The sequence below is a fragment of the Hyperoodon ampullatus genome (genome assembly GCF_949752795.1).
Source record: "Hyperoodon ampullatus genome assembly, chromosome: 12".
Classification (NCBI taxonomy): domain Eukaryota; kingdom Metazoa; phylum Chordata; class Mammalia; order Artiodactyla; family Ziphiidae; genus Hyperoodon; species Hyperoodon ampullatus.
This window is the reverse complement of record NC_136925.1, coordinates 29,178,279-29,195,440: the sequence shown is the minus strand read 5'-3', so window position 1 is coordinate 29,195,440 and position 17,162 is coordinate 29,178,279. Positions and strand designations below refer to the sequence as shown.

At 38.6% G+C, this 17,162-nt stretch overlaps 1 protein-coding gene across 2 annotated transcripts in view; it reads right to left on the bottom strand.

Annotated features, from left to right (window-relative positions):
- KLHL32 (kelch like family member 32) overlaps positions 1 to 14,115 on the bottom strand; it is a gene marked incomplete at both ends in the record, with an annotated part of 177,836 nt that extends 163,721 nt beyond the window's left edge. The window contains 2 exons of one of the 2 annotated variants that reach the window (XM_079716580.1): positions 5,383 to 5,563; positions 14,093 to 14,115. In XM_079716580.1, coding sequence (XP_079572706.1) covers positions 5,383 to 5,563; positions 14,093 to 14,115 — 204 coding nt within the window. Of the gene's footprint in view, positions 1 to 5,382; positions 5,564 to 14,092 lie in introns of those variants that run through there. The other variant, XM_079716581.1, reaches the window with a different exon arrangement.
- Positions 14,116 to 17,162: the final 3,047 nt, after the last annotated feature.

Below are 17,162 nucleotides of genomic sequence, written 5' to 3'. Positions count from 1 at the left end.
CTTGGTAATAGCCATCCTAGTAGGTGTGAGGTGATTTCTCATTGTGGTTTTCCCTGGTGGTAATGCTGAGCATGTACCTGTTCATGCCCATATGCCTGTTGGCCAGTTGTATATCTTCTTTGGAAAAATGTCTGTTAATATCCTTTGCCTATTTTTTAATCACAGTATTTGGGTTTTTGCTATTAAGTTTTATGAGCTCCTTACATATTTTGGATATTAATTCATTATCAGATATATGGTTTGCAAATATCTTCTCCTATTCTGTAGGTTGCCCTTTCATTTTGTTGATCTTTAATTCCGTGAGTGAGACAAGCTACAGTTATAATGCTTCAGGCATATGAATTTAGAGAGGTGGCAGAGGGTGGACAGCATAAGGCTTGTGGAGGACTTCACACTTGTTGGCTGGGATAAACCTTGGAAGATGGACAAGGTAGACAAAGAGGTGAGTAGGAGGTTAAGGTAGAAGGAATGGTCATTAGCAAGGCTGAGAGGTGGAAAGGCCCTCAGGTGGAAGAGAGTGTTTGCAGAACAGGTATGGCTGCAAGATCAAATGAACATATGGGGGAACACAGATGAGGATGAATGATAATGACACAGCATGAAGGCACACTCTGGGGGTCTCGCAGAAAGGCCTTGAGGAGCTCTGGGGGACCTGAGCAGGGGGGTGAAAGTTCACCAGTCATCTGCACGACGGTTTGTCAAGGGACAACCAGAGGAGGAGAAAGTTAAGTGGCTACTAGAATGTTCTAAGCAAGAAGGAAAGAGGTGTCAGATTCAGAAGATAACAAGATGGGAAAGGATGAATCCAAAATGTTATTCTGACCTATCAAAAGGTGAGGGAGTCTGCAACCAGGTGAGCCTAAAGATGAGCAGTCTTCTTTTCCCACAAAGGGCCAGACAGAGCATGACCAGGGATCCCAAGTCAGCCCAAGGAGAGAAACAGATAATGTTTACTGAAGGTGTGATGTGTATCAGATATAGCACTTAGTGTATTATGTACCTTATCTCATTCTAATCTCTGAATCTACCTACTCTGAGAGTTATGCTCTATGATCACCAATTTACAGATGAAAAAACATAGGTTTACAGAAGTCAAATGACTTGCCTATGCTCAAAGAATAAATAGTGAAGAGGGTGAATAACCCAACAGATATTAATTAGAATAGCATCCACTATTTGTCAGGGACTGTGGGAAACAATGGCAAACAGGGAGATATGGTCCCTCCCGCTGTATTCAAACTCAGACCTGATGCTTAGCTCTTCCCTTTCTTCCTTCCACCACTGCTTTACTCTTATAAAAGAAGCCCCTGGTCTAACACAGTTATAGCTTTTGACTAACGCCATGTTGTGCTGATATTAAGCCTAAATTTATTTTTTTTTAATCATTATTATTTGGCTGAAGAATGTGTTTTAACCCTTTCATTTAAAATGGTGATGATCACAGGAATCCACAGTACTTTGTGCTCAACTGTTCATTATTCATATTTTAAGCAAGAAAAGCTGATACCATCTCTGAGATCAATGTAAAGGAACAGTTTACACCAAAACTTGGGCCTTCTCCTCACTCTTGCCATCCACGATTATTTTAGCTTCAAAATAATCTGCCAGATATCAGAATAGAGTACAAAAATCTATTTAGGGCTTCCCTGGTGGCGCAGTGGTTGAGAATCTGCCTGCCAATGCAGGGGACATGGGTTCGAGCCCTGGTCTGGGAGGATCCCACATGCCGTGGAGCAACGAGGCTCGTGAGCCACAACTACTGAGCCTGCACGTCTGGAGCCTGTGCTCCGCAACAAGAGAGGCCACCATAGTGAGAGGCCCGCGCACCGCGATGAAGAGTGGCCCCGCTTGCCACAACTAGAGAAAGTCCTCGCACAGAAACGAAGACTCAACACAGCAAAAATAAATAAATTAATTAATAAAAACTCCTACCCTCAACATCTTTAAAAAATCTATTTAGGTCAGACTACCTAATTAATTTGAACAGATCACACTAGAAAGAAAAATCCATGAATAATTTGCATATTTTATATGCAGGATGTTAAAAATTGAAATACACATGGAATTCTCTGAGAATTGGAAAACATTTCTTCATTCACTTAATAAATATTTATTGAATACTTACTAAGCCTGAGGCAACATTATAAGTGTTGTGAGAGATACTGAAATTACTCAGACAGGATACTGTTTCTAGATGTTTCAGTGTGGTAGAGTGTAAGATACAAGGAAGACAGACATAATTCTAGCTTAAGGCATGGGTCTCTTGCACTTCTGCATGTATTATGAGTGAGGCACTGACTGTCCTTGTTCTGAAATCTCATTTCAGGGATGTTTCTATAGCAAATAGCCTTCGATGACAGAGTGATATCTCCCTTCAGAGCAAAGAGCAGTTCTGTTTACTCAGAGAGAGAATGTTTCTTTGCAGAGCAAAGGGTAGGCATGCTTACTGTCCAGTATAATAATGTTTTCTTCCAGAGCAAAGGACAGACGTGTTTCCTACGCATATAAAAGATTCAGGTTCCCTAAGCTCAATGATCGTCAATGATCCAACCCATTTTGTGTGACTTAAGAGTTTCATGTCTTCTAGCAGCATCTCTGAACCAGTGATAGACTAACTTGTTGGTTTCCAACTTGGATAAATCACAAATGTTTGACAGTTCTTGACAGTGGTAGGTTACAAAAATGGCAACAAATTCTTCCCCTGCCTGCATCCATGCCCTTTGGTATCCTCACTGACACTGACTCAGCCTGGCCACGTGACTTGCTTGACCAATGGGACATTAGTAAACAGGACACAAACAGGAGCTTGAAAAGCATCTGTGCATTGAAGATAGCCCTCTTGCTGTTTTTAGAATTTAGCTGTCATGTGAAAAAGCCCAGGCTAGCCTGTTTGTGAGAAATACATGCCCACTGTCCCCTACAACTCCAGCCATAAGCCTACCAATCACCAGACAGGTAAACAAAGCCAACTCAGATCATCCAGTCTCCAGGCAACTCTCCAGTTAACCACTGACGTAAGAATGAATCCAGCATAGATCAGAGAAACTGGCAGACCAGAGGAACTACTATCCAGCTTCTAAGTTTTGGGGTGGTTTGTTACGACAAAAGCTAACAAAAGATACAGGGTATATGGCAAAAACAACGTCCAGTATAATGACTATATTACAAGCTCCATAGGGTTCAGTCTATGTCTGGTTAAATCTTATCACAATGCCTAGAAAAGAGATAAGTGCCAAGAGTTCCAACTTTGTCTTGGTTTCTGCATCTGAACAATCAATACACCTCACAAGCAGGTCATGAGATTGAAGGGACTGCATATGAATCCAGCAGGGCACATGGTTAAGTGGAAAAAGCACAACTTAGTACTCAAGGAGACAGGTGCTCTGGTGTGTGAAAATCAGCTCTCCTACTTAATATCTGGCAGTCCTTGGGCAAGTTATTTAAACATATTGTACTTCAGTTTCCTTATCTACAGAATGGGAATAATAAAGCTTTCTTCACAGGCTTTATAACATCAGTATTTTAAAGGAGGCACTCTGTGCATGACGTATCAGAGTATGACAGGCATTGTGGTAAAAGAGGTGAATAACTTGGAATAGCTGCAAACATCGTTAAATGCCAGCAGCAAGTAAAATGCTCTTCAGTGCTCACATGTATGCATTCACTTGCACATTCCCTCTCTCATATACACACAGGCACAAAATCAAACCCCAAATTAAATTCAAAATCCAACCCACAGAGACCTAGGAGGAGAGAAGCCAAGCACCAAGAGGTCTATATTATGGTCCACAAGAAGAAAAAACTCGTATTTTATAATGTGCACATGTTATATATACAATCCAAAGTATGTTGTTTCAAAAGCCCTCCAAATAATATAAGCTTTCTGGAAGATTAATCCCTGACAATGTGAGAGTGTATAAAATGTACATTATATTAATGAAACTAGAAGGTCACTTTACAGGTACTCCGCTTCATTTCTGCAGTTTACAATTATGTAAATCCCTACTTTTAATTTTAGATAGATATTTTAAGTAATTACTTCTTTATCTTCTACATTACCAGGTTTCATCACATTTACAACTTTTTTTAATCTTTCTTTTACGATTTGGCATCTTTGAAAATTCTCTTTAATTGCTAGTCAGCAACTGAGTACAGCTGATATCATCTCTTAAACATCAAAATACAAGGTGACTATTGAAAATTTCCAAATCAAACCAAAAAATTGCCCCAGGCTGGATTTGGTTTCTGTATCATTTAAGACTTTGGTAAGAAAAAGTTTTTTTAATTCACAATTAAATTTATATTCTAATTTATATAGAGATTGTATACTATTATGTTTTGAATTTCTTACCTAATCACTAGTTAACTGAAATAACATTGAAAAAAATTAAATAAGAATTAAATCATGTATATTCAGAAATTAATACTTCAAAAAAATTTGGTTATTAATTGTCACAATTTTCTTTCTTATATCCCTATAAGGGGTAGAATGGAATGCTGGTTAAGACTCAGACATGGATTTCAATTGTAGATCTGCCACTTCGGAACTGTGTGACTTATTACTTCACCTCTGGGTTATGTCAAATTACCTAATCTTTGAGATTCAGTTTCCTTACATGTAAAATGGTGATTTTTATAGCATGTGCATGTGTTTATAAAATGGATTGCTGTGACGATTCAATGAGATATGTATATAAAGTCCTTTGTCCATGACCTGAATCATAGGAAATACTAAATTAAATTAAATTTAGCTAAAACCATACTATACACTCACCTTCAAAAAACAACAACAAACACATCATCACATATCATTAGCCACTGGAAATCAAACTCCAAAGTTCTACTTAACAAGACAACGTCTTCAGCTAAACAGGCACCCACATGTCAACCATAAATATCCTTTAGGTCAATTCCATCTCCGTCCCTGGAGCAGAGACTTGGAAAGCTCTAAGACGAGAACATCCATAGAAAATAAAAAAATCAGAACCACTACGTATATTTAGAGACCTTTTAAGAAATAAATTGTCTTACAGATTGTCCTTCTGATCCTGAATCCAGAAACATCCTGTCCTCAGCCTGCACCCCCATTATGGTGCACTACAATGCCACACTTTCTTTTGGTGGTAGAGTGTCAAATGCCCCTCAGCTCAGATCCAAAGGAGAGGTCTGCTCTCCACTGGAGGGACATCCAGGTGTCCAGCCCAGGGAGGATCCCGATGGGGCCCCAATCTCAGTCTGACCAGAAAAAAACCCCAACATTCACAACTCTGGGGACGATTATCTAATTGGCTGATGATTGTGTGACAGTTCAGGAAAACTGTCATCCTCTGTTTATTAATATCTTAAGAGAAACAAATAAACAAACAAACCACCTTGACTTACCCGGAAATAGTCGCTGCAGGCTGCTAGGACTGCCTTGTGAGCATGGAATTTCTGTTCCTCAGCAATCAGGGTGACGTCGCAGAGGATGCCGTCACTTCTCTGCTGATTCAGCGCTGCCAGGACGCTATCAGTGTGAGATTCTGAGTGGCAGAGCCTCTGGCCTGTCAGCATTTCTTGAATACTGCGAGGAGGAGAGAAGAGAGCAATCCAGTCAATGTTGTTCCTCTCATCAGCCCAGCCGCCCCCAGGCTCCCTCCCTCCTTCAAGAGCAACTCAGGGAGTGTGGATTCCAGTGCCTATAGTGGTGTGACCTTCCTAGTCCCCACTGTCCTCTTGCTTTCTTTTTCTCTAATTCTCTCTTTTCCTCCCCCTCAACAGGACCTCTTTCTCCTTCCTACTGGTCCCTCTCTTTGAGAATTTGTGTTTGTTGTGTGTCCATCTGTGTCTGTGTATTGGCCCATGTCTGTAGGCCTGTGAGCCTCTGCTTCTGGGCCCCTGTCCCCTCAGTATGTATACATCTCTGAGTGCAAAGCTTTTTCTGGATGTGTGTCTAGATGTGTGTATATATGTGTGCAAATCCTTCCACTCTGGGACCCCCTCTCTAGCTCTCTGATTCCTTTTCTAGCTTTGTACCACCTGTGTGGGGTTAGCACAAGCTCAGAACTTGCCATGCACTGCTCCAGCACAGAACCCACTGCACGGCTCACCAGAGACACAAGAAGTTTCTCAGTCTCCCCACAAGACACAATACTCCGTTAATAAATAAAATGAAACTGAGCAAATGTTAGGGGAAAAAAAGGCTACCAGTGACCATTTCATGTAAAAGGCCATTAATTAAACCATAGTGGCTTATTATTAAACTTAGGAAATTATGCACCACCCGGAGAACATCAAAAGAAATGCCATCATAAAGAAAAAATTTAAGGCTGAAAGTAAAATATATCTATCTTATTAGCCTGCAACATCTTGTGTGATCTTCATATTAGACTTATGAATGACTATGCAGTCTATTTTCTGCTCTATTTTGTGAAATTACTAAACTTACCCATTGTGAAACTTATCCCTTCACTCCCTACCCCAACCTAAAATATTCATCCCATATCCTTTCAAAACTCCTGGGTGAAACCCCAGATCTTCCTTTAATAATGTAGAAGTGATGCTATAAACAAACGCAAACGGAATTTGTGGCTAGTTATGAACAATTCCAGCTTAGGTACATGAAAATCTCCACGGCACTCTAGAATCTCAGAACCGACACTGGACTAAGATGAGTGAGCTGCACCAGTCCTAAGTTACTCCCAGAATGAGAGCAAGGGCCATCAAGCTCTATTTCTGGCCTGCGACTCTTCTTGAAACCGAGTAAAGTTGCCATAAGGATGAACGAGCACTGTCTCTCCCATCCTGATAACTCGACATCCTCTGAATGTGAAAGAGCCTCTCAGGAGAGCCAGGGCGTCGCCACCAGCCGAGCCTGCATGGTTGTGCCGCCAGTTGGCTGGTAAATTACGGTTCAGCATAAATCACCTTAAAGTAAACCAAAGGCTTCCTGGGAAATGCCAGAGTGCAGCCAGTAAGCTTTATCGGACACTTTTGACTGGGGAGCCTCAAAAATGTCAGAACTATTGAAAGAAAAAATAAATTTGACAGGAGATGATGATATAGTAAGTTCTCGTGGGAAGGTGGGAGGATTATTTTCAGTTGAAATGCAGCAGTGAGTTTTGAAATGGTTACTGTCATCGAATATTCATCTAGCGGCTCTAGCTACAGGCAGACTTTTAAAGTCAGTAATTGAAAACCACACTCAGAAGCATAAATAACACTTACACAAATTGCTAGGCAAAGGCTAGAACGGAGATTAATTAGCATAGCTCAAAGAAATGAGGGAATAGAATAGTAATAGAAATATTATCTCAGCTAAGTAAGCTTTAGGATAGTCTTTGAAAATCCTTCCTAAAAGGATGACATTTTTATATATTTTACAAACACAAAGCCCTTACTATGTTCCATGAATTAGTCTTAGTGATATACAATTATCAATTCATTTAATCTTCATAACAACATTATGAGACAGGCACTAATATCTCCATTTCACAGATAAGAAACCCGATGATGCAAGATTAGGCATTTTGAGAACCTATTACCATGAACATAATAATGTAATTTGTCCTCCTGCTTAAGGTATAAAAGAAACAGAGACTTCCCTGGCAGCCCAGCGGTTAAGACTCTACACTTCCAATGCAGGGGGCACGGATTTGATCCCTGGTCAGGGAACTAAGATCCCACATGCCGCGTGGCCAAAAAAATTTTAAACATAAAAAATAAATAAAAGAAACAAACAAAACCTGAAACAAAACCAAAAACTGATAATCTGTAAAGAAGATCTCAAAAATCTATGCTGGGGGGAAAAAAATCAGAAAGTCCATATTAATTTTATATTTAGATTGTGCATAGTTAATCTCAAAATCAAAGTTACCTTTGAAAAATAATATACATTAATATAACATGAGATAATGATAGGAAATGTTTGAAATCATGCTTCAAAAACATTTATCATTGCACTGACTAAGATAAGTTTGGGGAGAGAAAACAGATTTTACTGATACCTTTATTTAAAACTCTCATAACTTTTCTCCCTTTTAATATCACCTTAAATGCTACATAAATGTATTTTGAAATTTCATTTGTAGTGGAACAGAAGAATACATTAAAATAATTGCTTATAATGTTTCCTTACTCATTTTCCAAATATAGAGCCACAATTCATGTCCTTATTATTAAGACTGAATCAGTATTTGCATTTCAGATATCTATAGACAGTGAATAAATCTTGCCAGGGAAAGAGCAGCTGTAAACTGAAATTTGGCAAAGAATAAAGGGCTCAGCTCTGAAACAATTGTGATGCTGCACAATTTCACAGGATCATTCAGTTGGGCTTGAAATATTCAAGCTTAAAGAAAACAGCATGCTAAATATTTAAGGCAACACTTGGCACAAGATTCCAAATATTTTGGAACCAATGTTAGGACTCCTTAAAAGCAGAAACAAATACTCCAACATTTGGCAAGGAATAAAGGCTTATTAATCAACAGGTCATTATTGTATTCTGAAACTTCCCACTCAACTCTCAGGTGTAAATCTGCAAAAGACTTCAACCGTGTAAGTGTTAAGGCACAAGTGGTCACAGAACACAGCTGAAAAGCCATAGGCCCATGTGATAAAGCCAATAATTATAAACCAGGGTCGAGGTGATTCAAAGACTATCATGAACCATGTCTAAATTAGAATGGGAAGCAGACACATCCTTACGTATGGCTCCCTTGGCATCAAAATTATACAACTTAGCAATCTAAACCTCCCACCTTAGAGCAATGTCTCTCCATTATTTGGGAAACGAAGAAGAAAGGAAAAGTATATTCCTAAAACTTCTGAAATTACCAAGAAAACAAACAAACAAAAAACTCCGTAAAACAGGAGTCACATATCCCAAGGGTATACAGATTTGTGTGTCATCCGAATATTGGGAAAGGTCTTCCATGGAAGCAATATTGCCACCTCAAAATTCACAAGTGGGTGCAAGAGGGTGACCTGGCTTCCTCAAGGCAACCCCAATACCCTTTCCTCTGTGGAATTCTTTAGAACTGCACTGTCCAGTATAATAGCCACTAGCTACATGTGGCTATTGTGAACTTAAAATGTGTGTAGTCCAAATTGAAATGTGCTGTAAGTGGAAAATGTACGCTGGATGTCAAAGACATAGTGTGAAATAAAAGAATGTAAAAATATCTCATTAATATTTCTATATTGATTACATGTTGAAATGATAATATTTGGGGTATACTGGGTTAAATAGAATATATTGTTAAAATTCATTTTACCTGTTTCTTTTTACTTTTTAAAAACTGTGTCTACTTGAAAAGTTTAAATTATATATATACTTCGCACTATGGTTCTACGGGACAGTCTAAAAGTTCCCTGGGGAGGTGTCCCTCATTTCTTTCCACCTGAACTCTAGAAGGGCTTCAGGTACCCCATCAGGTTGCCAATGAGCCTGGCTGTTCCTGAATCTCACAGGACCCAGCTTCTTCCAGGTACAACATGGGAAGTCCCGGACTCCTTGAGCAAGAAATTGCTTTTTAGTGATGCCACGGAGCAACCATCTGATTGGTCAAATGTCAGCATCCAGTAACAGGGAGATAAATAAATGAGGTCTCAAGGACAGGACTATTTATGACTTCAAATCTTTAACTTTCATTCTGGAATTGATGGAAGAACTAAAAAGTCAAATGCAGAGCACGATGTTCATAACATGGTACAGCTCACTCACAGTGAAGCACTGTGTTAGTGTAAATCACTATTTCAAGTTCATAGTGAAGATTTTTGATCACAGAAATCTCTCAGATTCTCATTTTTTATAGCATAAATTTTGACTGAGTTCTGTCAGTTTGCAAGACATGAATTCCAAAACAGCTGTCTGGTTTTTAAACATCTGTATCTCAAATTTAAAAATTCAAGTCAATTTCTATATCAATGTTTACTTAGTATTTAGATATACAAAATATATTCAGGTAGTTTTCAAGTAAGGTCACCAATAAGGTATTATATACTTATATATCAAACACAGTCAAGTAGCATAGAGATCCTCATTGCTTAAATAGATTACTTTACACAAAAAAGAAAAGGACTGGGCAAAAAACCTGATAGTACTAGGATTATGCCTGATTATCTCAGTTCAGTCTATTGATAAACTGTGCCCTAATCACTTCAATTCCACAGTCAAAATATTTTAATACAAATTAAATACATCAATATTGAAACAATCTTATTTATTTAAGCATATAGGCTGTGAAAAAAAAACCAACATGGAACTTAATTTTATTTTTTATAGAATACTTTGTAATTTGTAAATACCTTAAAATTAATTCTAGCAATTAATAACAATGGTCAAAATAATAAGCAAAGGAAATACGATATGCTTAGCGAATGACCAAGAATAATGAAGACTATGCAAGTTAATTACAAATGGATACTTAAGGAAAGGAACTTAAATATAAATGGATAGTCTTGTTGCATTCCTTCATTCCTTCATTCACTCAAACATTTATTCATCCTGTGCCAGGTATTGGACCAGACACTGGAGATAAAATGGTAAACAAACCAAACTCTGTAGCAGCCCTCACAGAACCCTCAGTTTAGCGAGGTAGTTACACTTTAATAAAATAATCTGGCCTCCCTGAAGAAGTAATGCTGGAGCTGCAGGCTGAAGGATGAGAACAAGTTACCATGGCAAAATGGGGACAGCAGAGTTTTCCAGGTAGAGGAACAGCAAATGCTGATCCTGTGGCAGTGGGGGGCATGGACCTAACACACAGTCCACAGAATGTTCAGGGCTGGGACCCTGAGGACAAGCGCTGGCGTGGTACAGGATCTGGAGCTCAGAAAGAGGTCTTGGCTAGAGGTGTAAAACTCATGTGGATAGAGAGAATAAAGGAAGCACAGCTGTGTCTCCAGAACACAGCTGAGAGACAACCAATAGTCAAAGGCTGCTGAGAAGAAAGATAGGATTCAAAACATAGAAGCGGGGCTGGACTCAGCTGTGGGAAAGGACTGCCTTTTGAGTAGCAGGAGAAAGCGAATATTAAAACTTTGGGCATTTTTTGGCGTGCTGAATCTAAAGATTCAGTGGAACCAATCTCCACTGGACAATGAAGGCATGGAAACACATGGGTTCACCTGGGTTGGGATTTTGTCAGGTAAATGGATCAAAAATGCAGAGAGCAAGGGAAATTAAGGATTTAAAAGAGTGATAGATTCTAAACTGGCTAAGAACGGAAATGAGGCAAGGAAAGTGTTGACGGATTGGTAGAAAGTGGCTGGGCCAGTTGCTTTACAATGTTGTGCTAGTTTCTACCATACAGCAAAGTGAATCAGCTATATGTATACATATATCCCTCCTTTTTTGGATTTTCTTCCCATTTAGGTCACCACAGAGCACTGAGTAGAGTTCCCTGTGCTATACAGTAGGTTCTCATTAGTTATTTATTTTATACATAGTATCAATAGTGTATATATATCAATCTCAACCTCCCAATTATAAAGCAACTACACTCCAATAAAAATTAATTTAAAAAATAAACAATAAGACCCTACTGTACAGCACGGTGAACTCTACTCAATACTCTGTAATAACCTTTGTGGGAAAAGAATCTGAAAAAGAATGAATATACATATATATATATGTATAACTGAATCACTTTGCTGTACACCTGAAACTAACACAATATTTTAAATCAACTATACTCCAAAAAAATTTAATAAAAAGAAAAGAAAAGAAAGAAAATGGCCGGGCCAGTAATGAGACATTGCCATGAGGTCAAAGTACAACCACTGTGGAGGTAGGTAAATCAGGAAGCTAGAAGGAGAGGAGGTCCTGCTAAGAATAAAGCGGCTGATGCAGTAGTTTCAGAAATAGAGCAAATACTGGGGATGCATGATCCACGGCGTGACCATGAGAGTAGGTGGTTCAGTGAGGAAGGTCATAAGCAGGTTGAAGATCCAAGGCCACAAAGTCGGGCAGATCCTCCAGGCAAACACTGAGGCCACTGGGAAGTTGTAAAGGGTCTGTGGTGAGAAGGAAGACTGTCAGCCAGATGCCAAATGCTCAGTGAATGCGGGGAGATGGCCCTGCGAACAGTGGAGAGGAAGAAGGGATGGAGAGAGCTGCAGAGCATCACCTTCAGAAGAGCCCGTCTTTGTTGTCGTTTTGTTGTCGACATCTTCTCAAACAACCGGTATGAGGAGTAATGACCTAGAAGCAAAACTATGTCCCAGGGTGACAACCATCTCTCTACCCATCCCTAAAATACATGAGATTTGAGGAAATAAGGCCACCACTTGAGAAGGCTACAAAGAAGTGGTGCCTCAGAAGAAGACAGGTCTCAGTGAAAGCAGGAGGTGCTTGGAGTTTTTCAGGGTGAGGAAGATGACCCAGCACAGCACATGTATGTTGCTGGTCCAACAGTTCCACGTGGCACAGGGGAAGTTTGAAAAGTGCGCAAGGAGGTGTCTGTGTCCCAGCAGAGACGATGGTGCTCTGGAGGACAGATGGCAGTGGAATCAGAGTTGATCAGTGAAAGCAGAGATGGCAGATCTAAAGTAAAAAATCATTTGGAGAAGAATGCACATGGATCCTATTAGCCAGAAATAAATCACTTGGCTTAGTTGGTGGCAGACAGATACCATGGTCTCTATGTGCTATGCTGGCTGGATGCCAGATCCAGAGCAGGATTTCCTGACCTCAGTTAAACTGACATTCTGACATTTTTTGCTATGGGCATTATCCTGTACTTTGTTAAGATGTTTAGCAGGATCCCTGGCCTCTACCCACTAGATGCCAATAGCACCCCCTATCCTGGTGACAATCAAAAATGATGCCAGATATTACACAATGTACCCTGAGGGCAAAATATCCCCCACTGAGAGTCACCCATCTACAGCAACACTCACTTGGGGAGCACAGAGGCACTATACTGGCAGTAGCAATGCCTCCATTTCTGAACACATTTTTGGAACTAGTCATCTCTAATAGCTTCAGAGTCATGGAAGAAAGCTGGTCTCATTATTTCATAGACATACTCAATTCTTAGTATTTAAAAAGAAGGCGTTTCCCAGGCTTATCACCTCTCTTATTCTTTGCTTTGAAGATCCTTTTGACGGGTTCCACGGAGGATGATGAAGACTTGCCTCCACTGAGAATATTCAAAGGAATTCCCTGCATTTTCTTATTGACTGGCCCCCTCAGTTCTGGGAATGTGCCAGGCTCCTTCCTGCCTGAGGGCATTTCCCCATGTCTTTCCCACCCTTCAAATCTCAGGTCATAGAGCACTTCTTCAGGAAGGTACTACCTCATTCTATCAATCTTTCAAAGCACTTTCACAGTTATATTTGTGTTGCTACTGGTGTGATTTGTTTAATATCTGTTTCCCCCATAGAATATATATTTCATGAGAGCAGGAACCTTATTTGTTTTATTCACTGCTGGATCCTCTGCACAAATAAATATCTGTTAAATAAGTACTAAAGTAAAATCTTATGAATATTTTAAGAATACATATTATAGGGCTTCCCTGGTGGCGCAGTGGTTGAGAGTCCACCTGCCGATGCAGGGGACACGGGTTCGTGCCCCAGTCCGGGAAGATCCCACATGCCGTGGAGCAGCTGGGCCCGTGAGCTATGGCCGCTGAGCCTGCGCTTCCGGAGCCCGTGCTCCCCAACGGGAGAGGCCACAACAGTGAGAGGCCGCGTACCGCAAAAAAAAAAAAAAAAAAAGAATACATATTATACACCCTAAAGTGATTGCTTTAAAGGGGACAATAATCATATATATGTATAGTTTTCTGATTATTTTTTTAAATCATATACCTTCAGAGAAGTCTACCTTTTGTTTGAGGGAGGTTAGCATCCTAAATAAGAAAAAGATAAAAAGTAGTATCAAAGAATCCTTAACATATCTAGGTTTGGCCAGTAATTATATCTCAGTGGTTAGCCCTTGTGCTACCATACTAAACTCACACACACTCTCAGACTGGTTTGCTTAATTCTTCAAATACACATTGAGCCCCCTCCCTGTGCTTGGTCCTAGAATGTGCGGTGTGAGGATTTCAAGTCACACATGTCTCGCTATACAAGCAAAGACGTATCCTACAGGACCAACCTGAGGAAGCGTTCAGACGGCATTCTCCAGCTGGGTTCCTCAGGGTCTCAGCCTTAGAAGTTTGCAGAGGAGTTGGCAAGCATTCCAGCTGAATTAAAAAAACAAGAAAGAGAAGCACAGTAAGCTAAATGCAAAAAAGCACACTCTGGGCCTTAATGATGCTAATGCTTTAGAATGCTAAAGAGGCACCCTGGAGAGTTTTATCATCAAGATATAACAATCTGACTGAAAGCTCTTATAATAGGCAATGGTTTGGAATGCTTCTAAATTTTAAAGTTTTTTCACCTTACTGGAACTTCAGGGACTAAGAAGTCAAAATGTATTTGAGAACCAAAAATAGCTAAAGTAAGAGTTACAGTAAAAATTAAAACATCAGACAGCCAAAAGGAAAAATTAAGATTTGATAAAATACTGCTACGATTTATGTCAGAGAATGTTTTGCCTATGTTCTCTTCTAGGAGTTTTACTGTGCCATGTCTTATAGTTAAGTCTTTAAGCCATTTTAGGTTTATTTTTTTGTATGGTGTGAGAGAGTGTTCTAACTTCATTGATTTACATGTGGCTGTCCAGCTTTCCCCACAGCAGTTACTGTAGAAATAAAAACAAAAATAAACAAATGGGACCTAATCAAACAAGCTTTTGCACAGCAAAGGAAACCATAAATAAAACAAAAAGACAACCTGCAGACTGGGAGAAAATATTTGCAAACAATGTGACCAACAAGGGCTTAATTTCCAAAATACACAAACAGCTCATGCAGCTCAATATCAAAAAAACAAACAACCTAATCAAAAAATGGGAAGAAGACCTTAATAGACCTTTCTCCAAAGAAGACATACAGATGGCCAACAGGCATATGAAAAGATGCTCGACATTGCTAATTATTAGAGAAATGCAAATCAAAACTACAATGAGGTATCTATCACCTCACACTGGATAGAACAGCCATCATCAAAAAGTCTACAAATAATAAATGCTGGAGAGGATGTGGAGAAAAGGGAACCCTTCTATACTGTTGATGGGAATGTAAATTGGCGCAGCCGCTATAGAAAACTGCATGGAGGTTCCTTAAAAAACTAAAAATAGAGCTACCATTTGATCCAGCAATCCCACTCCTGGGCATATATCCAGAAAAGAGAAAAACTCTAATTCGAAAAGATACATGCTCACCAATGTTCATAACAGCATTATTTACAGTAGCCAAGACATGAAAGCAACCTAAGTGTCCATCAACAGAGGAATGGATAAAGAAGATGCGGTATACATATACAATGGAATATTTCTCAGCCATAAAAAAGAATGAAATGTTGCCATTTGCAGCAACATGGATGGACCTAGAGATTATCATACTAAGTGAAGTAAGTCAGACAGAGGAAGACAAATATTCTATGATATCACTTATATGTGGAATCTAAAAAAATAATACAAATGAACTTATTTACAAAACAGATTCACAGACATAGAAAACAAACTATGATTACCAAAGGGAAAGGGAGGAGGGATAAATTAGTATGTGATTAACAGATACACACTACTATTGATCTATATAAAATACATAAACAAGGATTTACTGTAGAGCACAGGGAACTTATATTCAATATCTTGTAATAACCTAGAATGGAAAAGAATCTGAAAAAGAATATAAACATAATCTATCTATCTCTCTCTCTCTCTCTCTCTCTCTATATATATATATATATATATAAAACATTGAATCACTTTGCTGTATACCTGAAACTATCACAATATTATAAATCAACTAACTATATTTCAATTTTAAAAAACTGACAAAATAAAGTTGCAGAGGCTAAACCACAAATATTAGTTGACTTGTCCTTTAGTGAAGTTAAAATCAACTATGTCTTGGGCATCTACAGAAAGACCATTTTCTATTCAAGGAGTGAATTTCTGAAAAATAAATAGAAAAATAACATATAGAAAGGATGAAAATTATAAGGAAATGGAAAACAGATTTTTCAGGAGCTTTAGGATTAGCATAATTGGAAATATGTAATTGGATGAAGTTGTCAGGCTTGAAATCACTCCTTGGCTAGATATTCATTCAATCTCACAGTCCGTACCCCTCCCTGCCTTTGTTTTCAATCATGGTTGTAACTCTAAACAGAGAAGTAAATTATTTGAAAAGTCTGGAACGTGCTCCATGACTATGCTTTACAACTCTCATTAGAGGGTCTAGCTCCCATTTTCTAACACACCCAAGCAGCAAAATTAATTCCAATTTGGATAATCTTAAACAGGCTCTAAGTTTCATTTTGAAAAGCAATACAGTGTAAAAACACTTATGAAAGGAATGTGTAAAGCTGTGCCTATTTCTCTGATTTGTATAAAAGAGAGACCTATGATTTCCAATCTAACTAATATATAGTATTTGTTACATTGTATCCAAACCCTCATACTGTAGTAATTCACATAGATATATCATAATTTGCTGAGAATTCCACTGTTACCGAACAGATTGTTTCAAACATTTTTCACACATTTATACTTATTTCTTGCTTTCTTTCTTAATTACTGAAAATAGTATACCTATACTTTCATTTATTTCTAATTTAAGTTTTGACAAATCTAAAAATGAGCATCATTTTCAACTGATCCATTACAACTGGCAGTAAAAAGGATCAGAATAATTCAAGGCATGTTGTTTCATTAGCTAAGAGACTTTCTTAGCAACCTACCACTGCTACAGATTCCTTTCAGAAATTAGGTTATAAATTCCAGGCTCTATTGCCTAACATAAACACTAACAGAGATGGACACTTGAGCATTAAGATGGCATAAGAATATTTATTACTACAGAGAGGTAAAAAAAAACCTTAATCTTTCGGAAAGTCTAATATTTTTAAATGCTCCCAATAACTAGGTGAATGTAGAATAAGAATCCTAAAAGTTAAAATAATCCAAAATTAAAGAACACTTTTACCTTGATATTTTTCAGACATTCCAAACATGACAATTAAAAATCTTAAGATAAATTCCCTTATTGTTTGGAGATCAACGCACTAAATTAGCTTTCCTCAGAAACTACCTAATTATAATCTGCTCCATTCTA